Source organism: Anastrepha ludens, chromosome 4, assembly GCF_028408465.1.
Source record: "Anastrepha ludens isolate Willacy chromosome 4, idAnaLude1.1, whole genome shotgun sequence".
Lineage (NCBI taxonomy): Eukaryota > Metazoa > Arthropoda > Insecta > Diptera > Tephritidae > Anastrepha > Anastrepha ludens.
The window spans coordinates 62,775,520-62,799,959 of NC_071500.1; the positions used below are offsets into that span (position 1 = coordinate 62,775,520).

General features: G+C 33.6%; 1 protein-coding gene across 2 annotated transcripts in view; it reads right to left on the reverse strand.

Annotated features, from left to right (window-relative positions):
• Nucleotides 1–6,400: 6,400 nt before the first annotated feature.
• Nucleotides 6,401–24,440, reverse strand: part of LOC128859569 (myophilin) — a 38,419-nt gene continuing 20,379 nt past the window's right edge. Inside the window, exons 1-4 of one of the 2 annotated variants that reach the window (XM_054096492.1) lie at nucleotides 11,293–11,386; nucleotides 10,952–11,171; nucleotides 7,507–7,628; nucleotides 6,401–7,415 (exon numbers count right to left, since the gene is read on the reverse strand). In XM_054096492.1, the coding sequence (XP_053952467.1) occupies nucleotides 7,245–7,415; nucleotides 7,507–7,628; nucleotides 10,952–11,171; nucleotides 11,293–11,307 (528 nt within the window). In that variant the 5' untranslated portion in view covers nucleotides 11,308–11,386 and the 3' untranslated portion in view covers nucleotides 6,401–7,244. Of the gene's footprint in view, nucleotides 7,416–7,506; nucleotides 7,629–10,951; nucleotides 11,172–11,292; nucleotides 11,387–24,440 lie in introns of those variants that run through there. The other variant, XM_054096491.1, reaches the window with a different exon arrangement.

The following is a 24,440-nucleotide window of genomic DNA, read 5'->3' on the forward strand; positions in this document are numbered from 1 at the left end:
AGTGTGCAAACGCCCCTATGATGCACACACATGTTAAGCGCTGAAGCTTAATCAGTCCAGGGTAAGGACAAGATACTTCATTTCGCCGACTATTCCAATAGCAACCCCACCCATATTCCTTCATTCCTGGTAGGACTCTTCTTCTGGTGAAGGGTGATAAGACCCGAGAGGACCACCAGGGGGTTTGAAGCTGGATAGTCTGTCCGCCGTTGAGTTTTCAGCTTTGTTTTTTTGAATTATGATAATCTTCCAGCAAATGAGCGATATGTACTTATAGTTATGCTTCGAGAAATCAGATGTCATTGAGGAAATTGTTTGCCTTCGAATGCCTTCGAAAGGTTTTTAAACGAACATGAAAGGAAAACGATATTACATATGCATTTGGCCTGTTCTTTAAACGATTTCTCTGAATTTGAAATATTTTTTCTATTTTTATTTTGAGATGGTTATTTTTCATGTATTTAACTCTAATATTTTTCAGCGTAACTGTTACATCGTCTTTCTTCAAAGATTTCTTAGGACAGCTCCTTGAGTAATACATACATCCACATATGTCTGGATATCACCGATAGCTGATGTTAGGCACAATATCAATACTGCAACAAATATGCACATCTTTGACAGATGTTTGGCCGAGATTCTCTTTATTGCCCGAAAATTTATGCTCGTGTCCCTCCGAAAAACGTGGCCACGACAGAAAAGCGCTTTTAGGTTTGCTATTGCCTGCCGAAATGTCAAGCTCTATTAAAAGTCACTACCCAAACAAGTGGTACCCACGCATAACATTCGGTTCTGCGCTACCGAACGACCCGGATTTATATCCGGCCAAGGATTGTCACTGATTGTTTATGCTGCTACCAGAGAACGTAAATTCATAGAGAAGGCGCAGGAACGAATGGACAGGTTAAATGTCAAAACACATCAAAACGAGGGTAGGAAGTTAACAGAAGAGAGTTAACTTAGCGGAGCGTAGTCAACAGAAATAAATATAGCGTTTGCATTGAAATGTAAAATGCCATGATTTGGTGTTAGGGAAAAGAAAATAACAGAAGACTTGTACATTTTTCTTTCATGCTTATTTGCCGTCGGCATTTTGCATGCGCAAATGGATTATTTCTTGTGAGATGAATAAATTAATTCTAAGTATATGCATGCATGAATGTGAAATTTTAAGTATCTAATTAACTAAATTGTATTGATATTAAGTGCATTATCAAAATAATTTCAAAATATTCACATAAAAAATTGGCTTTGTAAACCATTCAATTACATCAACGGTTATTATTCAACAATATGTGTCCTTTTTAAATTTTTATATCCATATGTATGTATATTCATATACTACAAAGTGTTGAATATATTATATATACCATCTACCATCCATATTCATGTGGGCAGAAAAAAATCTTGACCTGCCTCAAAACACAGCTCATATGTATCTACATATAAAAAATTCAAAAGCAAATAGACAAACGTATGCAAACATATTCCTAACATATGCAAAAAAACTCATCTAAACGGTATTCGCGTACATATACATATGTATGTATGTATGCATATATGTACATATGAATACATATCATGATGCAAAGAATAATGAGATGGCGCCCATCGTGGTCCCGTTACTTTGCGCTCAGCGAATTTGACAACTAGTTACGTGATTTTAGCTCCAGTATGGCCAGATTACCATTTTCGTAACTTGATTTAGCATTTTTTTTTGTTATTTTTATTATTTTTTGTCTCGGAGTTTTAGTTCTTTCTTCATTACATTTTTCTAGCTGTTCTAATTAAAATGTCATGTTTATAATTTTGTGAAATATACATTTTTTAATAATTATTTAAATAATTCACTCAGTTTTATTTAGCTTTACTTTTTTTTAACATCTGGTGGCATTGCCCGCGATTGCCGGTGTTGTTGGTGTTCTTCTGCTTTCGGCAGTCAAATCTCTCTCTCGCTACTGCAGAGTTGCCTAGCTTTGGATATAAAAACGCACTAAATGCCCATTTAAAGAAAATAAAACACGAAATTTTTATTGTGTTAAGTAAGAACTTTGTATGCGTGACAAATTGTCTGTAGAATGTGCGTTTTTTTTAAATAAATGTGTTATGCTTATGTTCAATTTAATTTATGAGTTTTTTTTGTTAAGCGAAACTCTTTCGTTAAGGGAACGACTTTTTTGCTATATTTGAAGTTATGTAACTAAATAGATAAGGTACTCTTTTTGTAAAAATGTCAGTATGGTTTCTTTAGTATTTTCTGGTATTTTGTTGCTTATTTTTACTATGAATATACCTCTTGATGCTCTATGTCTCACTAAGGATTGATGACCGGAAGAAACGATTACACCTCTATGGTTTCGATTCGCATTCAATAAATTCAAAGGCTTTTTAAAATGTGTTAAAAGAATTTCACTCTTAAGAAGAGTTGAGAGAGGGGCATTTAATATATTTGCATAGCCTTAAATGGAGCCAAAAATTAAATTTGCACTTTCAAATTATCAAATTTTATAAGAGTAAAAAACTTTTCATTAGCACTAAAATCTTCTCAGAGTGGCCTTTTTTAAACTTCTTTTGTATAATAATACAGTTTTTTTCAACTTAAGTCTCGGTAGCCTTAAATTAAAAACAAAAAGAAACCAACACCAAACTTAAAAATTGTCGCATTTTCGGTATAAAAAAGCACTAAATTTATTGCGAAGAGCAAATGGTTGGCAATACTGCACAACTCTGCAAACGTGACGTCACGTACGCTCTGATGGGCGCAATCTTCTTTCTATCATTCTTGAATACATATGTTGGGACAATGTACATATGTACGTAAAAGTTCTAAGCAAAGCAATGAATATTCGTATATACATATAACCGCACATACTTACATACTTACTTTATGCCTCTACATGTGTATGCTTCCAAAACTAAAATTCTAAGCCTAGCGACTACAAGAACAAAATGCAGTCTTATGCGCAGGCGTAGCGGCCATCATTCTAGTTGACATAGCGCTGAACAGTCGCGGCGGCGCCGAACAGTTTCAATTCTTGTACTGTACAACAAAAACTCATCATCAAAAAATTCATTGATAAATTCGAGCTCATAGTTCTAAGAGCAAGTACTTTCATTCATAAAACGAGCCGCCCATATGCCAATTTTCTCGATAATTCGAAAATAGTCAATATTGGAATATTTCGCATTGAATTATTTGCCAATATTTGGCAAATCTTGAATTTTTGTCAAGTCGAGTGGCCGCGGCTCCGTACATATGTATGCATCAATATATGTATGTAAATATGTGTTCTAAATTCTCGACAGCAATAGCAAATCGAAATATTTTTTCTGTCGCAAGTGCTCGCAGACTCATATGTATGTATGGCTATGGAAGTTTGTATGCATGTATTTATGTATATGCGTGTTTGCTTTTGCACGTCCATATGAACGATTTTTCATATGCAGATATTCATTTGATTTAGCTGAACGAATATATTGATTTTGTAAGGAAATCCTGTCGAATTAAATTATTGTCGTGATTAAGTGAAAATTGTAGTGGTTTAAAAATCTAGGCTCAGGTGCTACCTGAAAAATAAGATAAAAGGAAAACCTGAAAGATAGAGAAAAATCTGAAAGACGGAGAAAACCCTGAAAAATAAAATGTTACTCATTACAATTTGATGTAACTCTGTACCATTAAAACCATTTTTGGAAATATAGTAGGAAAATACATACTTCCACTTAGAGCACAACCCTTTAACCATAAAAAAAAACATTTGTTCCCTATTCTGCTTTGACGTTGACCTTCCCCATGGTCCACAAACCCATCAATTATATCCCTACTTTTATTATAAGTAAGATCCGGCTTGATGCTAATTTCATCAAATAATAAAATGCATATGCGTTCTGTGCCGGACATTTTGCTAGCAATTTTGCTTAAATTGTTAACGACATTGGCATTGAAACCTGGAACAACATACCTGATGGGGCGCCAACGCAAAAGCGATGATTTGTGTGGTAAACAAAAACCTACATCGTCACGCATAAAAGTATATGCTTTAGTGGGCATATAGTTCAAATTTTGAGCCAATGTCTTTTCGTCCTCATTATACCAACCTTTTTTGGTACTGACGATCATTTTTGCAAAAGTTGCTACAACTTTCTTCCGCAATTATTGCACGTTTCAACAACTCAGAATATTTATTTTTTAGGTCATTATTTTCTTTTTCAAGCTCCTCAATACGTTTATTGAATTTGACCGCGTTGCTCTGATAATAGCGAGCAGACTGAGCAAACCGTTCGCGAGTGATTGTGGTTTCTAAGTCCACGCAGATCTGATTACTATAACTAGCCTGCCTGTTTTCCTCTAATATCGAATATTTCTCAAACTCTTCCAGAGTTAAATCTTCTTCTACTTGCTTAACTACCCTACAATAAGTTGCAGTGACGGGCGGGCAAGCCCAATCAGAGGCAGCACTAGGCGAGCGACTTCTATTTACTGGCTCTAAATTGAAGCAAGGAAAAGCCCCTTTCAAGAGTTTATATTTTGTAACAAATGTGGGTTCAAAATGGCGTTGGCAAATAAAAACCCTGTCAGTGCTTGACACTTGCACGTTGCAAGCCAAGGCCCAATTCTTACGGGTCTCTTCGTCCCTAGGAAACGCAAAAAGTATAACTTTATCCTTAGGCACGCAGCTCTCGATACATCAGCTCCTTTTTTTCTTTTTTTCGGTCCACTTGTTCGGTGGGACATCATCATAGCCTAATTAAAGTTTTTATTTTAATTTTTACAAAATTTAAATTGAGGTATATTCAGTATAATCATATACATATATAAAACAAGAAACCGCACCCTCCGGGGATTTATAATATAGTTTTCAAGTAATTAATTGTTAAAATTGTGTAATTTAGCGAAAGGATATTGTTGTTTTGAATACAAGTATAAAAACCAGTAAAAATGCGTTTGTGACCATATATTTTATGAATTGAAGTGAAATTTAGAACAACATACATACATAGTTGTATTATGTACCAATTTATAAGTGTATTGTATTAAAATGCGTGTAAATATTGAAAGATATAAAAGTTGTTCATGAGCCACTCCCTTACATCTCAACCAAGTTTCATTAAATAAATCATTATACTTGGCTTCAAATTACCCATACGGCATTATCCTACACCAGATCCTTTAAATTCAAAAGTTTTTTATAAATATGTAAATAAAATAATGAGAATGTGCGCATTCAAGTTCAATTGGTTACAAGCAATCATAAGAGCTTTTCAATATTTGGCGCAATTTTCATATATGTACATATGTATATACATTTATCTAATCAAAATCAAATCTAATGCAATCATACATTTTTTCCAATATTTGGCGCAATTTTCATACATATATGTAAACCTAAAATAAATATGTCCTTTGCTAATATATGTATATAAACATGCATACATAAAATTTCGCGCAATTTTCATAACTTAATTACATACATATGTATGTCTTAAATTACGCGCAATTTTTATAAAAAAACCAAAAAGAACAAATCTGTAAACATGCATACAAATCATATGGACATATCAAATGAACAAATCTGTTCTGTACGCAAGCAAATGTAAGCTAATGTAAACTACATTTTTTCACACTTGCGTATCACTCTCTCCCTCTCATTTCTCTCCGGCAGCCATCTTAATTAATTTCCTACTGTTAACTTGTGCTTTCCTACCCATATTTTGTTAGGAGGAACGGGCCGGGACTGCGCCTTCTCTATGAATTTACGTTCTCTGCTGCTACAACAACCACAACAGCAATGGCGGCTGTCATATAGATATTATATAACATACTCGTACGAGTGTATTGACATTAGTTATTCAGTAGGGGTGGGATTATTTTCGAATAATATTCGAATAAACATTATTCGAATAAAACGAATAATACTATTCGTTTCAAATAATTCGAATAGTTCATTATTCGAATACCTTACTATTCGAATACCTCACTATATATTCATTAACATCAGGGAGAAAATGCTTTTAAAAATATAAAAATTACATTGGCCCTTCTCATGGTGCATGCACTTGTACATAAACCGATTAGTAGTCCGCTAATTTAAATAAATATTTACCAAAAATATTCGAATAGTGAAGTATTCGAATAGTGAAGTATTCGAATAGTGATGTATTCGAATAGTAAGGTATTCGAATAGTAAGGTATTCGAATAGTGAGGTATTCGAATAGTGACGTATTCGAATAGCATTATTCGAATAAACGAATAAAAAATTCGAATAAATATTATTCGAATTACGAATACCTCTCGAATAAAAGATTTTATTATTCGAATAGTCCCACCCCTATTATTCAGATAAACCATAATATGCTGCATAAACCTGTTTTTGAATACTTGTAATAAAAACAAAAACATTTTGTATGTAGTAACTATTATTACATAAATTTTATTTCATACTCAACATGAAGTAACAGATCAAATCAGTATACTCATACCTATCACTGTGTATATATTGTATATGATTTATAAATACATTCTAATGTTTTAACGGTAATTAAATGGGAGAAGACACGTTTGTTTCTTTCGTTTTTGGAGGTGGTTGTTTTGTTGTTATAATTTATACTTTAAAGGCCATACCTTTTTAGCAAGGTTTATTGTTACAGTAAATAAATTGTTCTCTCAAAAATAGGTTCTTTCATATTATGCATTAGTGTAAAAGATATATAGAGAAAATTCTAATCATTCGTTTTTTAAATGTGCACATGTATGTATGTAGAAGAATACATATAATATAAATGCTTAATGGCACGAACGAGGCATTCACACCACGCTTATACTATAGTATTGGTGCGTGTGTGGGCATATGCGCCTCTGGTATTTTTATTGTTTGTATAGTTTTAAGTGCCGATTTAATACAATTTAGAAAAAATGCAGTATGTTATTAAATATTAGAATAAGGAGTTTAAGTTAAAAAAATATATATGTAAATGTTATAAAAGTTTTACGATTTTTCTTCCTGTGGTTTATAATAGGGCTTAGAGAATACGTTCCATACATCAATACTATAACGTTAAAAAAACGTAGAATGCAAAATTTGGAATACATTTGTCGGTTGTCATTTTTTTTTTGTGTCTATACAAATTTGGACACTTATGGAATGCTTAAATATTAAAATGCCGCAGCGCTCATGTAAGTACCAATGAAATTGGTTAATATCGTACATCCGCTTTACGATTTGCCGCGCAATGGAAGTCGCATTTACATGTGCCGGGTGTTGCCAAAATTGATGCCCGACTGATTGGCACCCTTGTTTGAGCCGTACTGTAGTGAGATGACATTTTGACCAGCACGCAACTGTTCCTCGGAGAAATTGCGTACATTCTTATCAGCTTCTTTCGGACCGATTGATGGCTTACCAAAGTTGTGTGCCTGAAATAGTAAAGTGATACATAATTATAATGGTAATTTCCGATGTAATTGCAATCAACTCGAATGAGAACTCTAGAAGCAGCATATTTACCTTACGTCCTAATGATTGCAGGCAAATGACGACGGAGTTTAAATTTTGTCGTTCCCATAAATCCACACTCTGGAAGGTCTCCTGGGTAGGTACACCAAAGTTTTTAGCACAGGCCAAGAAAGCTGTAAATATAAATTTTAAATGTGAATTTCTAAAAGTACATAGAAAATAAATATGAAATTGTATAACTGATTCTCATTATTTGGGTTTGCCGCATGATATTGAAATTGATATCGTAGCCGCTTTTCAAGTAAGACGTGGGCTGAAAATTCACGGGCCTAACACATAAATGGCACTAGTTTTATTAATATACATTTTTCAGTTAGTACTAAACTTAAAAAGACAGCTGTTGAAATTGCATGATATTCTATTAATTAGCTCGTAGGTTATTGTGCTACGAGTGGCGCTACTTTTGTTATTTACAAAACAATGGATCAAAACTAACTTCGTGTTTTAATTGAAAAGCGTTATGGGACCCCCAGAAAATCGTTTTAAATGATCGACAAGTGTGAGTTAGCTGACACCGTCAAAATATCAAAAGAACGTGCTGGTTTTATATTGCCGCATCAAGAACGTCACAAGCCAATCAAAACAATGGCAAAACTACATGAATTGCACTTCGAATTGCTCCCACAACCTACGTATTCACCAGATTTGGCTTTCAAGGACTACTGGTTGTTCGCAGACCTAAAAAAATGGTCGTCGGTAAGAAATTGCGCTCGAATGAAGAGGTTAGCGCTGAAGCTGAGATCTATTTTGAGGCAAAACATAAATCGTTCTACAAAAGTGGTATTGAAATGTTAGAGCGGCGCTGGAATGATTGCGTTTTTCTTGTTGGATATTACCTTGATGATTTACGTTACCTTTGAGTTTTCTTTGTTAGGCCTGGGACTTTGCAGGCCATGTGTTATTGTACGCAATCAAATGCACCCCGGGCGCGGCAATCATGCGATAGATCGATAGAAAAACATTTGGCAATGAAAATTTCAAAAATGCGCAAGTATTTATTATGTTCTTGCGCACCAATTGAAGTAAACAATACAAAACAATATTTACGTTATTTTTTCTTTATGTGTGGAGCAACCACTGGGAGCCACCTAGTTTTCAAAGAGACAAAATATATGATTTGTATTCTAATTATAATATTCTTGAAGAATTAATAAAGAGTTCGATGACGAAATCTTTGCCATGATGAAAAATGTTGCGTGGGCCGAATTTCAATGTGTATCCTGTGCCTCTGATTAACAACACTTGCACCGAAACAAAAAGGAGCCGAGTGCCAAGTGTTGCTTCATTGTGAACTTGCAGTGCCATTATTGACCTCATAATGGCTGTAGAAGAGCTCCCATGTATTTGGAAATATTCGACCTCGGACTATACATACGTCCTCGGCGAAGTTCAGGAAAGGGTTCCGGACTTACAGTGCATAGTAACAAATGAGCCTACACAACATACAAAGCAGACGCAATTTTCTTTTTAAGAATACATAATTTTCACATATCAAAGAACAGAAAATAATTTACAAGCTATCACAACACCTGATTGCTATATTTGCTACAAGTTCGAAATATCGTGCGATAGTGTTGGGACTCTTATTGTCACTATATTATTTTCCACCAACTTGCGGCAATCAAAATTATATAAAATGAGGCAATCGTGTGACTGCACAGAATTTGTTTGGGGCAATTTCTTTATTGTACGACAATTCAGCATAATACAAATTGTTACCAGATTGGTGCTTTTGTTCCCAGCTTAATTTAGATGTTTTTAACAATTTCCACTTCAATTTTTTTAATTTCAATTTTTTCATCTGTTCAGAGAAATTTTTTTTTTTTATCAGAAACTATTTTAACCAAATCATTTGGTAACCAAAACATATCAGCATTGAAATGTTTGAACAAAACACGTTTATGAAGGCTCAGGTTGCTTATTTTTAGCGGACCTACTATATATGAATTTTACCTTTTACTTGCGTTTCACTTAGACGTCTTATTCGTTAATCGGTTAACTGCAACTAAATATTATTTCTGGATTTGCAATTCAGCCTACGTAATTTTTAAGCGCTTTTATTAAAACAACTGTTTTTACAAAAAAAAAATCATAGCAGAAAACCATGCATGAGAGCCATAATTCAAAATGACTTTTTTTAGATAAGTATATACATATATAAGTGTACATATACATATATAATTGGCACACACATCCTTTGTTGGACGTTTGGCCGAGCTCCTCCTTCAATTTCTTGTATGCGTCTTGATGTGGTTTCACGAATGGAGGGATCTTCAGTTTTACTCCGAACAGCAGATTATTTTTTATGAGGAGCTGTTTATTTTAGAAATACACTCGGAGGTTTGCCATTGCATACCAAGGGGCGCCCACTATTAGAAACAACTTTTTCTATTATTTGCTGTTTCATGCGCACTGTGGGTTTCGAATTGGGACTCTACCGAAGGGTAGTCACACACGATGCCATTCTGCGACAGCGGCCGCCGAAAGTAAACGCCGGTTCTATTTTTGCACTGGAGATACTGCATTGATTTTATAGTGAGATACGCAGTTAACAAACTGGCTGAAACACCCGTTTCGACTTTTATCCTATCTGCGGATATGCAGTAGGGAACGCAATGCACCTTATTAAACGTTTTATACTTATTTGATTGCTTCCAAAGTTGGATCGTTCTGGATTTTTTTAATAACCAAAAATATTTCTCAGAAAATAGTTTGCTCCAGTTTTGAACCTTCTAATATTTGAGGCTAAGGCATTGTTCGTATTCAAATGAAACATTTAGAAACGGTCACATTTTATATACTGGCAGACAAGTATTGTATACATTAAAGCTAATTGGCATCAACAAATCTATTTTTTCATAATTGAAGTTAAGTTGCATTCAATTCATGTGACTTTAAACTAACGACGCGCAGTGTATGCACTTGGATATGTATATGTATGTATGTATGTATGTATATAGATTTTCAGCATAAAATAGCTGAGGTCTAGGGTCTTCGTTCTGTACTTGTTTACTATATTATTACTTGTCTGCTTTTATGCCCACTCACACTTTTGCTCAAGGGTATTATAACTTTGTTCACATAACGTACTATAACTAGACCAAAAATTAATATTAAAAACATGATATCTCTGTTATAAATGAAGCAAAATAATTACAAAAAATGAACTCAAAAAACAAAAATCGACACAAGTAAAATTTTCAAAAAATGGGAACTGCCACGCCTACTTTTTGGTAATGCATGTATAGCGACTCAATAAAACTCCGTTTTTGCACTGATATTGTTGGAAGCAACCGTTTTTTAAATTCCTTCTCCAAAAGATCGAATTCGACCTTCGAACTAACGAACACATGAAACGAATTCGGCGTCTACCGTATTGCATAAGTTTTGCAAGTACATATATTCATATGTACAAAGAAACAATTTTATTAGTTACCGGAAATGTTTTCCATGCATTTGAATGCCATTTTGCTCTCGTTGACTTTCTTGATTGAACCCGGTTGCAGTGAGTTGGCCAACTTGCACAAAAGCACGCCATCCTTCAGTACTTCGAAGAAGTTGTCCATATCACCGGCTGTGTTGATCGGTTCACCAGTTACAATTTTAATCCATTCTAGGCATTCTTGTGCCAGCTCTTCGCTGTATTTTGAGTTAATCTAAAATACATAAAAACATTAGGATTGTGTCAGTAAAATATATCAACTACTGAGGATTTTTCTTAACAAAATTTTACAAGTTTTTAATTGATTTTGCAATCAATTCAAAGTATAATCTAACCTTATTTTGATACATATTTTTAGTAATTTAGTGTTAAAACAAACGATCCTATGAATTCAAAGTATAGACCACGTATGAAACAAGAAAATTAGCAATACATTTAAGTTAAGAATACAGAAGAGAATCTGTACACGACTATTTCTTGTTGCATTATCATTGGAGCAGCTATCGGAAATTGTGCTTATCAATGTGATAAGATTGGCGATGTTGGCGATTTGCCGTTGGGTTTTTATTATTCTTTGTGCAAAATGCGCATTGTGTGGCACTCCCAATTGCATTGCAAACACACCAACAAAAGCATGTACACATGTATGTATGCATGTATTCCAATGGAATTTTTCAATAATAGAAATCTTTGCAATATTTTTAAAAGTACCCTACATTCAGGTCGATTGATCGATCGATGATTCATAAACGTCCCAAAAAATCTGTATAAACAAGATTTGTACGAGTTTGGGTATGTTATATATTTTTATGCTTCCCAATTATGGTGCTAGCAGCGCAAAATACGTTATTGCATACTTTGAAAGCTCTAACGTTTCCTTTTTTTGCTTCGCATATGAAGTAATTTGTATCCGACGTCTTCACCTTTTTCGGCAATCGATATTGGAATACGCACTTATGTACAAATTGTCGCAAAAAAACGAACCCGTATATGGCAACCGACCGCAACATAATTTGAACTTGCAAAACATGCTGGCATTGTAAGTAGCAATGTGGTCGTGGTCTTGAACAAACATATGTAGAGAACACAAGCATACTTACAAATACATACATACGCGTATTGTGCTTACATATACATATGTATAATTATATAATGCACGAAATACCAAAATGACAAAAAATGTTTTTTCTCATATCGGTCGCTCGTCGGATGACAAACCATCAGAGAATCACTTTCACGTATGATGTAAGATGACTTCTAAACGAGCTTCCGGTGGTCCAAGGCCCATTTTCTTTTTAAATACTATTATCTCGAAAACTAGCAACACAGAGGGCACCATTGAATTTATAAGACCCCAATTAAGTAAGACCAAATATCAAAACTTGATAGCTATAAGAAAAAGCTGAATATCGGGCACTGTTTATTTGGTAAAACCAGTATCTTTATATATTTACTAGAGCGTTCAAATCTCTTCTTTATTATGCAATACAAAGCCTTATACCGTTAAGCTTTTAATAGAGTAAAAAGTATTTGGCTTCCTCTATTCGGTTTTAGCTTATTTACGCTACTTAAACTGCCACGCACATTTGAGAAAATGTCTTCTCTACCAAAAAAAAATAGTTGCGGAACAAACGTTATGTTAATGAATAGACATTTTGCCGAAATCCACAATAAAATCTACACTTTGTTAACTTTAGCCTTAAAATTGCTACGCCCATTTCTATGGGTATGTCGCCTCAAGCAAAGGAAAAAAGTTTTCGAACAAATGCTGTTAACGAAGGGATACTGGGCCGATATCAAAAATAAAATCTTCGTTCTGTTAACTTGAGTTTATCGTCTTATTCCCAAACAAGCATTTTTACAGGATGAGTATTATACTGAAATCCGCAATAAATTTTAATTTTTGCAAACACATATTTTTTGACACCTTGCTATCTATAAGATAAAAATTCTTTCGGGCTTTTGCTATGGAAGGTACAAACTTTCATTTAATTTTGGTTTTATCGAATATGGAGACATAAACCTCCATTTGGTATCACTATATAATTGGCTTAACTTCGTAAAGAAAAAGGGATACAGTTGTATGGCTACAAAAGAAAAAAACCCCTGCTTTTTTCCTTCGAATTCTGCACGCATGTACTGAATTTCAAACTAAATTGAGCTCATTAAGCACTTATGTCACTTTCTTCTTAGCAACGAGATATTAATCGTATACTTTCGAGCAGTCAAACTTTGATAATACTTACAAGCGAAACATAGTAGGTTTGGGGAAAAATAAATCCGATATCTCGTAAAGTATCCACCAACAATTTAAAGTTTATGCTCGTTGTCAAGGTATCATTTCACACTAAAAACATTATTTTGCTGTTTTTTGTTTGTTCCATTCAATTGTGAGTTACAGGGTGTTAACAATGGAAATCAACAAAGAGAAAATTCAGTATATTTTAAAGTTTTTCTTTGATAAAGGTGAAAATGCAAGCCAGGCCGTTGAAATTGTGAATGTGCTAATTATGTGCAATTTTAGTTTCTTTGATTCCGTGCAGGCATTTTTGATGTTAAAGAAACTGTCGATAAAATCACGGAAGTAATCGAAATTGACCGTCATATTAGTAGTCGTGGTTTTTCGTAATAGTTTTTCAATTATTTGCCTTAAAAAGGTCATCAGCAATTTCACCTTACTTTACTACATTATACTATAATTTCTTCTAAACTTCATTTCAATTCTTAAAACATATAATTTCCAATGAAAATTAAATAAAAATGCGTTTATCAATATCATCACTGTTCAGTTTTAAACGCAAACAAGTCATTGGAACTTCGATATTAATTTTTCTCTGCTAAAGGTACTTTTTATCTATTAAATTCTATTGTATTTTTAATAGTTTCTTATATAAATATTTTTAATATTATGGATTATTTGTAATCGTTTTAAATAATATTGTACTCTACACAGTCTGTAAAGGTGATAAACCAACCATAGACTTAATAAATAAATAAATATTGCGTTGCCTGCAATAAAAGCACGAACAAAAATAAGTATTTCAGTTCAGCCCTAATGTTGTGGATGCAGACTATCGTACCTCCATACTACACACATGCATATGATGTTTTAATTATGAGGGGGGCTATTTTTTGAAGCGCGGCAAGGATGGCGCAAAAATACTGGGGATGGTGTAGCCGGAGTTGGTCTGAAGAAAGCTATTTTTTTGAATCGCGACCGAAGGCCACCTACGCTGAAAAAAGTTCTACGTAAAAATAATGCGGATTTACAAACAACGCTCTAGTCAAAGGCTCTGCAAAATTCCAAGGAACTTGCTTACGAACTTTTTTTTCCATGTGTCTGGTAGCATTAACTTTTTGCTAAATTATACAACTTTAACAAATTACTTAAAACCTAGTAAGTTGTTAGTTTTAAAAAGGGGCGAGCCCAGCTTAGAACTTTTATTTTGATTTTATTTATTACTTTTATGAAAATAAAATATTCGAGCTTTGCAATTGTAAGTAAGTTTTATCGATAAATTAAAACGTAATGTAATTTAATTTCTGAAATATTGGTATAGCATACCCAGTGTACTTGTTTTGCCTATACTATTATTTGTTACTATATATCTACAGCCATTAAGGTATATCTAGGTATTTACTAATAAATATTTTTTCTGAACCAGTAATCACCACAATTCTTGTTCACGTCAGTCACACGACGCAATGAACTTTTTTAAGCCAAATGATCTCATTGTTCAACTCAAATACAATTACGTACATATTACATATATACATAATATATCTACAAGTATTTTGAGTACGAGTAAGCTGTTATCGCTTACTCGCTTTTTATATATATGTACATACATACATATTGAACAATAAAACACCGCACTTGATTCAGCTCCATTAAATAATATGTTTTTATACGCATATGCTTGTCTGTATGTAGATTTGTATGATTGCACGGAAGAATGCGTTTCCCCAGGTTATCAATAAATAAGTACATACATACATACATACATACATAAAAAACGAAAATGTATTTAATCAGCATTCCATATCTAAATGAGGTTATTGACTAAACGGCCGAGATTTATTGGCAAAAGATAATAAAGAAATGAAAGTTTTCTTTCGCCTAGACCATGTGTTAATTCTTTATACATTCCACCTATCCATATCTAGTGCTACGTATCCATATAATATACATATGTATACTTTTGTTTGTTCGTCCCTGTCGGCCTTCTCATGCGCGACATAACAAAATAGGCAACTATGATGCGTTCAGTAGATAGAAATGTACTAGAGGCTAATTCATTTATTTTATTCCACTTCGAAAAGACTCTAAAAAAAGGACCATATTATCTATAGAACTAAATATCTTTTACAAATCAAACAAAACCCCTTAAAATAATACAACTATTAAAGAAATAGTTCTGCAATACATCTTAGGTAAGACTAAATGGAAGACCGTCTAAGAGAAAGGAATATATGTATTATATTAAGACTTCCCAAGTGGACCAGCTCGTACAAAAAAATGGGAGAGCAGACGGCCTGTTGTCTGTGTAAAAGAGTGTGCGTGTATATGAATATGTAGTGATTTTGATTAATAAAATCAGACTATCTTTGCTCCTGTGTAGCATAGTCTCATTCCCATGGCAGCCGGTACTACATACGTTACCGGAATGACTCGGGTTTTCCCCGACCAATGACTGCCGCCCCCGTAAAATAGCCCTGTCTACTGTACCGTCCCCGTTATGTCAAGTAGTTTTAGGGATACCTACAATTATTTCAAAATAGTAGTTTAAAAAGAAAAACCTCATTACATTTGGGAACAAATTTTCTTACGTACTTACTCAAATACGGCATTTCTTTCATTTTTGAAAATTGTTACTATTTACTTGGATAGTGGGAGTAATGTCTCGTTTAGATATTTAAATATTTACTCAAGTTACCGTGTGCACAAACAGACATTGCTAGCTAAATATGACTTCTTAAACAACCGCTATGTTAATAAAATCAAGACCCCCTAGTGAACTAGTCTGTTCGGGTACAAAACAAAAAGGAACTTAAACCAAGGCGGTGTTGAGATTAGCTATGAGAGCAACAATGCAATGCAGATCTATTTGTAGTCGTGGAAGGCGGTCCCCATATTCTCCACCCTATCATCATATTTATTTTTCAATTCAGCTGTTGTTGTCAAGTATAATTTTCAGGTATTGGATCTATTTCCGTTGACCGACGAAAATTAGGAAATTTAATCCTTTTCGAGAAAAACTTTTGTTCCACTTTGCTTGAGATTATTTCGAGAATACCGACTTAGTTTAATTATCATACTAACGGTGTACTCATTGTGAGAGGAGTCCCAGCTTACGCAACCCAATGCTGTCGTTAACCAAGAGCATTAAGATACGTTGATGAAGGCTGTTTCTATATGTGGTCTTCAACCGTTTTAGTAACTAAAAGCGCCGACTCAGTGGTTCTGTTTAATTTCGAATGATTGGTCATAGGCACACATAAAAAGTTTCCACTCGAAAGTTTAAGATGTAGATATGATATTTCGGGCCATTTAACTTATTTACTAAACCTCTGAAGACTGATAAAAATTACGATGAAGATAAAATTTACATAATTTAAAGCATAACGGTGCAAAATTCCGAAAAAAAAAAAATTATAATTTATAACATTGAAATAAAGTCTAGTCTATAAATATTTCGGACAATTGGAAGGCAATTATGATTTTCATTTCTTTTCAATGAGGTCAGCTGGTCATTTATAGACATCAAATGAAAACCATATTATCTGTCAAAATCCGCGCGGAATACTTTGCGAGCTGAATTACTCGATTACTTGAACCCATTTGTATACTGTAACATAGTCCGCACTTCTTCAGGGCACAACAGGGACGGATTTGTACGATATTTTCATCGTTTAAGTTTCGATACTATACGACGGTCCTGATGAGTAACTTACACTTGCTTATGCGTGTTTGTGTGAGTATATACAGGAGTTCACTGATCAGCTACCTACTCAAAGAAATTTAGCTTTTTTTTTGTTGTGACAGAGACGATGCAACAATCTTTATTGCGATACCTCCCTACCAGGCTGATGGGATTCATGATATGTTGCTGCAAAAAAATATTTATTTTTCCGAATATACAAAATATTATATTATATGTATGTGGGATTGCGTAATATCCTATCATCTTAAAAATGACGACAAGCTCTTTCCGCGATTCCGTTTTTGAATAAATTTATTAGCATGAAAAAAGGAAACCAAATTTGAACAGTCATAAGCGTGTCTTTCAACGATTGATATTCTGTGATAAGAAAAAAAATTATAGTTTCAAATTCGCAAACAAAATAATTATTCTTTAAAATTATTCATAGTTATAAATTTCCCCTTTCTTGAGTTTCATATAGTTAAACTAGAGAAGCTGTCTTTGCATAATTAATGGCGACAGTGAAAGATGATTAGCGCTAAGTTGAGTTTAGCTTGGAATGTGAATTCAAGTAGGAGCAGAGCGGCGATTACGAGTACATGTGCAAAGCAGGCAGCGCAACAATGCGTGAATGGAATTAGTTGGGCGAATGTCGATGAACGCCAAACCATAAATATCTCTGATTGACATATAATTAATGTTACAAATGGCAAACCTACAATAAAAATACATACATATATGCATAATAGGCCGGGTCGATTTGTGGGGAGGCAAAAAAATCGCCCATTGCTGTGAAAATCATATTCTAGGGATCAAAATAAGAAACTTTGCCGAAGGAACCATACCTCTAAAACGAATTCTGATGCCCCCAATTTGGGTCGACCTTTTTAGTTTCTTTTCTCATGTAAAGGCCAAAAATGGTGATATTTTGAAATGATTGTATGTGGAACCCCCCAGGGGAGTTCCAGGGGGTGTGCCACTGGCATGGGTAGATCGGCCGTCCAAAGTTAGTGGGGGTCGGTCATACATTTGGACTCGACTTACGGAGCACTCTAAATGGGGCAAAGTGGGATTTTTCGTTCGACCCAAATTGGGGGACATCAGAACTCGTTTTAGAGGTATGGTTCCTTCGGCAAAGTTTCTTATTTTGATCCCTAGAATACGATTTTCACAAAGCAATAAGCGATTTTTAAATCGACCCGCCCTAATGCATAAGGAATATGTACGGTGGGAGGAAAAATAATAGAAACGAAATTAAAAATTAATTTCACAAAACATTTTTGTACATATAAATTCTAAATTAAGAAAAACATTTTTCTAATAGCGGTCGCCCTTCGGCAGGCAATGGCAAACCTCCGTGTGTATTTCTGCCATAAAAAAGCTCCTCATAAAAACATCTGCCGTTCGGAGTCGGCTTGAAACTGTAGGTCACTTCATTTGTGGAACAACATCAAGACGCCCACCACAAATAGGAGGAGGAGCTCGGCCAAACACCCAAAAAGGGTGTACGCGCCAATTATATATATATATATAAAGGTAATAACTACCGCCGGCTTGTGAGATTGCAAAATGTATAAATTCTAGATATCTAAAAGTAATACAAAAAAAAGTAGATCGACTAAGTATTAAATTAGAACAGTTTCGATTTAATATTTGTTGCATGGAATCATAAAATATGGTTTTCCCTCTTATACCTGTTTCTACAATATTATTTTCTCAAACGTGACTTCGAAAATGTAGTAAATTTTCATTAAAAATTGTTTCTTTTTTTGGTAGTTTTATTTATGCTTAACGGCGCAAAGGTAATAAATAAAATTAAAGAAATAAATAATAGATTTTACTCGTTCCCATTATTTGTTCTACAACTGTATTTATGTACTTCTGTATGTATGATACATTATAATACATAATGTATGTTTACTGCTTTGCGAGCCAGCCTGACTGTCGGCAGTCGGCATGGTGGTCACAATAACTGACGCCTTTGGCTGACAGCTTTTGAATAAATTTTAATTTATTTGTGTGTAATAATGGGCTTACGTCTTTTCTTTTTCACAAATATGTAGTTCTATAGAGAAAATGCAAATAAGACGACTTATTCTAAATTGGGAAAGAAAATAAACTACTTATTAGAAAAATAGAAACTAAACGAAAATTAATTAGGATGGTTTTGCAAGACAAATAAAATAATTTGGTTTTGTAAGGAAATTAAAATTAGATATGAATCATAACTTAAATATGGCATACACTTTTTATACAGCGAGTGTCGCTGAATAGCGAACAGCGGTTTTTTACATGCACTGTTTACTTTTTTGTTCGTTTATTACAAAAATAAAAGTTGCAACTAAAAAAAAATTTTTTTTTGTTAAGCTGCAAACATTTCATCGATTTTAAAATTGTTGGGTAGGTTTTCTTTAATTTTAGTACAATATAAATGGCAGTACATAGGTTCGAATCTCCGTGCATGAAACAGCAAAATGATAGAACTTTTTTTTTTAATAGCGGTCGCCCTCGGCAGGCAATGGCAAACCTACGAGTATATTTCTGCCAAGGAAAAGCTCCTCATAAAAAGCTCCTTTGAAGGCATGAATCTTCCCGATAGCATGTGTTACACAGGGTCATCAATAAAAGAGTCGTTTCAATTCTGCGGGAAAGTGTATTTGTATTTTGTTTGCTTAAATTTTTTTACCAAGTTCATAGTTAAAATAAGCGGGGTATACTGTACTGCGATTTTCGTTTCAAAATAAATTGTTACTATGGAAATTTAAATATATTAGAAGCAAGGAAATTATTCTGACAGTTATCCTATTAAAAGACTTCTTGCAAAACAAAATCTGCTCCAGATCTGGGATCAAGTTTGTGAGCGATTTTTACCCAAAACTTATCGGTATTAATAAAGGTTTTGCCAAGTCTAGTCTTAAACAATCGACTGGGTGGCAGACCGATTCTCTCACCTCTTCGACCTGCCTACCATTTGCATTATGAACAGACGAGGAGAGTAATTGCTAGAACCATCTTTTGATACTAGCCTAAATATATGTAGATATGTTGTAATAATAAAAGCTCTATACTCTCAAGAGTTATGTTTGAATGACAACTAACGTCAAATAAATGTCTGCTTTAGAATCGCAAAAAAAATAATTATGTAAAGAAAGTGAAATTCTGTAAGTTTTTTTAATGTTTTGGACTTTCATTTATACTATTTTTTATAGAATATAAACTGTGTTTTTATAACAAAATAAGAATAAAATGGTAACTTTGCAAAAAATCTGTACGATTTTCAATGACGTTCACCGTACATCTGCCGGCGCAAAAAACTTACATTCAAAGAAATACACATCAGTAAATAAGCACTCACAACAAATATTTCGAATTACAATTATCTGATGAACGCATGCAATATTAGTTACGCTGGAAAATTATTGAGGCCGCAAAGATTGACTTTAAGTTGTGAAACACAATCTAATAAAAAAAAATTTTTAAATACGCCGGTCTCGTGAGTTACATATTCAATTTCAAATATAAATTCACATTGTAAAACAGACGAAATTGATGAGTTTGTAAATAAAATAATGAACAATAAGTAAAAGTAATTGGAAACGCATTTCCTGTTTTGCAACAGTTTGACTTACCTGAAAAAGCGTGGGACAGGAAATGCGGAATAAGGTATTGACAACAATTTGTAAAATTAAATATTAAATGCAGAATAAGCAAATACATATGTACGTTAGTTTAAGTCTAAATGTAATAATTGAAATTATAATAAATCAGTTGTTGAGAAGCCCTTCAAGCAAAAAGTTGTCTTTGTTCTTTCATTTATTTTTTTTTTCTCAGCCGCTTGAGCAAAATACAAAATTGGCGCAGTCGGTAGGATCCTTTAAAAAGTAAAAGGATCCAGTGAACGAATTACGTGCGGTGAATAAACAAAATTTTTATAACACCCAAACCCTAATCCTGCGAATCCGTAGCCAACTCAGGAGTTGACCGGACCCTCCAGGGTATAACTTAATATACGTATAATTTAAAAAAACATAAAAAGGTGCAGTGCAGTGAACACTTATTAAAGTAGACACCACTAACATAAAAAGTGCAGTGCAGTGAACACTTATTAAAGTAGACACCACTAACATAAAAAGTGCAGTGCAGTGAACACTTATTAAAGTAGACACCACCAATATAAAAACAAAGGGAACCATCAGCTTAGCAAACAAGCTAGCTGATAAACCAACAATCAAAAATTAGGCAAGCCAGGCAGAAGGAATTCGATAAGAGAAGGATGGAGCAGGCCCAACAGGAAATGGCACCAGCAGATCTAGTAGAGCAGCTCGCACGAAGGGAGCAACAACTCGAGCAGCTTAGATTGGCCTATCTAGATCTTCAACAACAGCAGCAAGCACAACAACAACCGCAAGAAAATGCAGCTTCAAATTTGGTTCTACAACAACAGATAGAGCACATCTATAGAAATATATCACATCTACCAACGTTTACTGGAGTAGGTCAGGTGACCATTAATTCATTCATGAGCAATGTGGAATATCTTCTTTCAACAAAAAGGAGACATCCTAGCAGCCGGTGGAGAAATAATGCCAGCCTTACTGTAAGTTTTAGTTAAGCGAAAAATAAGTAAGAAATCTTGTAGAAATAATTAAAGACATTTTTTTTGTGCATAAATTGAGAAAAATCTAAGTGTGTGAAAATAATTGAAAAAAAGTAGAGTCAAATTTCAAAAGCTCGATTGTTAAATTTAGTAGCGAAGTAGAAAAAAAAATTTTTATGAGCCAAGCAACATCCATGAGAGAATAATTAAATTGAATAAATTAATATTGAAATAATAAATTATGAAATTAAATTGAAAAAATAATAGTGAGTAAGAGCTAAATATTTCGTAAACTATTTTTTTTTTTGAGCCAATTAAAAGAAGGAAAAATCCATGAAAGAGTAATTAAATTGAATAAATTAATAGTGAGATAATAAATTAAGAAATTAAATTGAAAAAAAAAATAATAGTGAATAAGAGCTAAATATTCTGTAAACTATTTTTTATAAGCCAATTAAAAGAAGGAAATTTCCAGAGGCCTCCACAGGTAGGAAATCCCAGGGCAAATTCCGGCCATTATCGCTGGAATCAAACCGGGCAAAACCGGAGCGAGCCGATGGAAATAGATAATATCGAGGTAAATCATTTTCAAAGAATCCCACAGATGGGAAACCCCAGGCCAAATGTCAGCCAAAATCGCTTGACTCAACCTGGGCAATATCTAAGGGAAACTATCAACGAAATTATGTAGGACAAAGTTATTTTAGACAGAATACTGAACAGGCACGAAATAATAATAATAATAATAATGATAATTATAATAATTCAGGACGATTTAGAATTCAAAATAATAGGGATAATAACCCATCAGGCAACTTCCAGCGTTTCGGGCAGGTAGGACACCCTAGGCCAAATTTCAATCAAAATAGATGGAATCAACCTAGGCAAAACCTAAACGAACCCATGGACGTTGATAATATAGAACGTTATGGTATACACAATATCCAGAGGGTCGGGCAGGTAGGACACCCTAGGCCATGTTTCAGCCAAAATCGCTTGGAACAACCTAGGCAAAACCTAAACGCACCCATGGAATCCAGAAATGATGTACAAAATACAAAGGAAAGGATATATCGCCAAGACACCAACGATGGATACTCAAACTAGGAGAGTACGATTTCGAAGTAGACTATATAAAAGGAAAAGAAAATAAAGTGGCAGATTTTTTAAGTAGACTAGAAAATAGTGAGGACACTATTTCAGAAAAAGAGGGGAGTGAAAATACCATGGTAGAAAATACCAATATTTTAAATTTTTTTTCAGTTAACAATATAGAAGATGATGTTACAATGGCAACAGTACATTCAGCCGAGGAAGAATTGGGTAATCATTTTTTTATAAAAGAAGAAATTGTGAATAAGTACAAAACCCAAATAATATTAACAAATAATAAAACGGAAGAATTTAAGGAAATACATGGGAAAAGAATTATTTTTATTGCAGAAAGTGACTTTAACCTAATGGGAGACATTCTTAGAAGATACATTTCAAAAGGGAAAATAGGGATATTTTCGGAACTATCCGAACACAACTATAATATAGTACAAGAGAAGCTTATAGATATGTATTCAAACGATAGCCAGATTAATTTTACTAAGTGCACCATGAGAGCACAGGACATTGAAACTGAAGTGGAAGCAGTAAAACAAATATCACTGTATCATGTAAGAGAGAGTATGCACTCTGGCATACAAGAAACTTATAATAAAATCAAAAATATAATATATTTTCCAAAACTCATGGAACTCATCCAAGTGGTAATTAATCAATGTGACATTTGCCAACAAGTAAAGTATGAACGACATCCGATTAAAAATAAATTTCATTACACAGAAACTCCTTCGGATAAAAACCAAATCATACATATGGATACATACCTAATCAAAGGATTTACCTTTTTGACGACCATAGATAAATTTTCGAAATTTGGCGCAGCGTATCCATTGAATGACAGAAATCATATGACTATAATAGAAAAACTAGAAGAGCATATCACTAAAATAGGAAAACCAGATAAAATAATAGCAGACAATGAATTTAAGACAATAAGGATAAGGGAATTTCTAACAGAACAAGGAATCGAATTACATTTATCTAAGCCCAACAGCCATACAGGAAATGCCGATATAGAAAGATTTCATAATACGATGGCAGAAAAGTTTAGGATTTTGTACCAAACTAATAAAAATTTACCTATCCAACAATTAATTCAACGAACAATCAGAAATTATAACGAAAGGTATCATTCAAGTATTAAATGTGCACCAAAAGACGTTCAGGAAGGACGTTTAGATCTAGGAAAAATTAAACAAAATTTAGAAGAATGCAAAAGAAAGAAAATTGATAAACTTAATTTAAAAAGAGAGGACTATAAAGAAAAAAGACGTGAGGGATTCATAAAGAACTACAAAGCGGTTAGGCACAAAGAACAACCTAAATATAAAAAAGGACTGTTAAAAAATATTCATCCATGCAACATTAAACGACCTTTAAAATTTACAGACATGGATCATGATGATAGCAATAATACTAACGATACGACAATGTAAAGGTATAATGACTTGGACGGAACTAACGGAACAAACCGGATTTATAGATTTACAAATTAGAAACCAAGAAATACCCAAAGATAGTGACATAGTACTACACATGATTGACGTTTACAAACTAGAAACTATTATCAACGAAATGACGGACAATATAATATTAATGAAATTAGAAAATAAAGAGACACTACAACGAGAGTTGTTAGACATAAGGAATAAGTTACTAACGCTCATGCCAGTAAAAACTAGAAATAAACGCGGACTAATTAATGCAATAGGTAGTATGTCAAAATGGTTTTTTGGTACAATGGACGAAGACGATAGACAAAATATACAAACGCACTTTTTACAGACGAATGACACAATGAACCAACAAATCAAAATAAACAATTATTTCAGTTCAGCTATAGAGCATC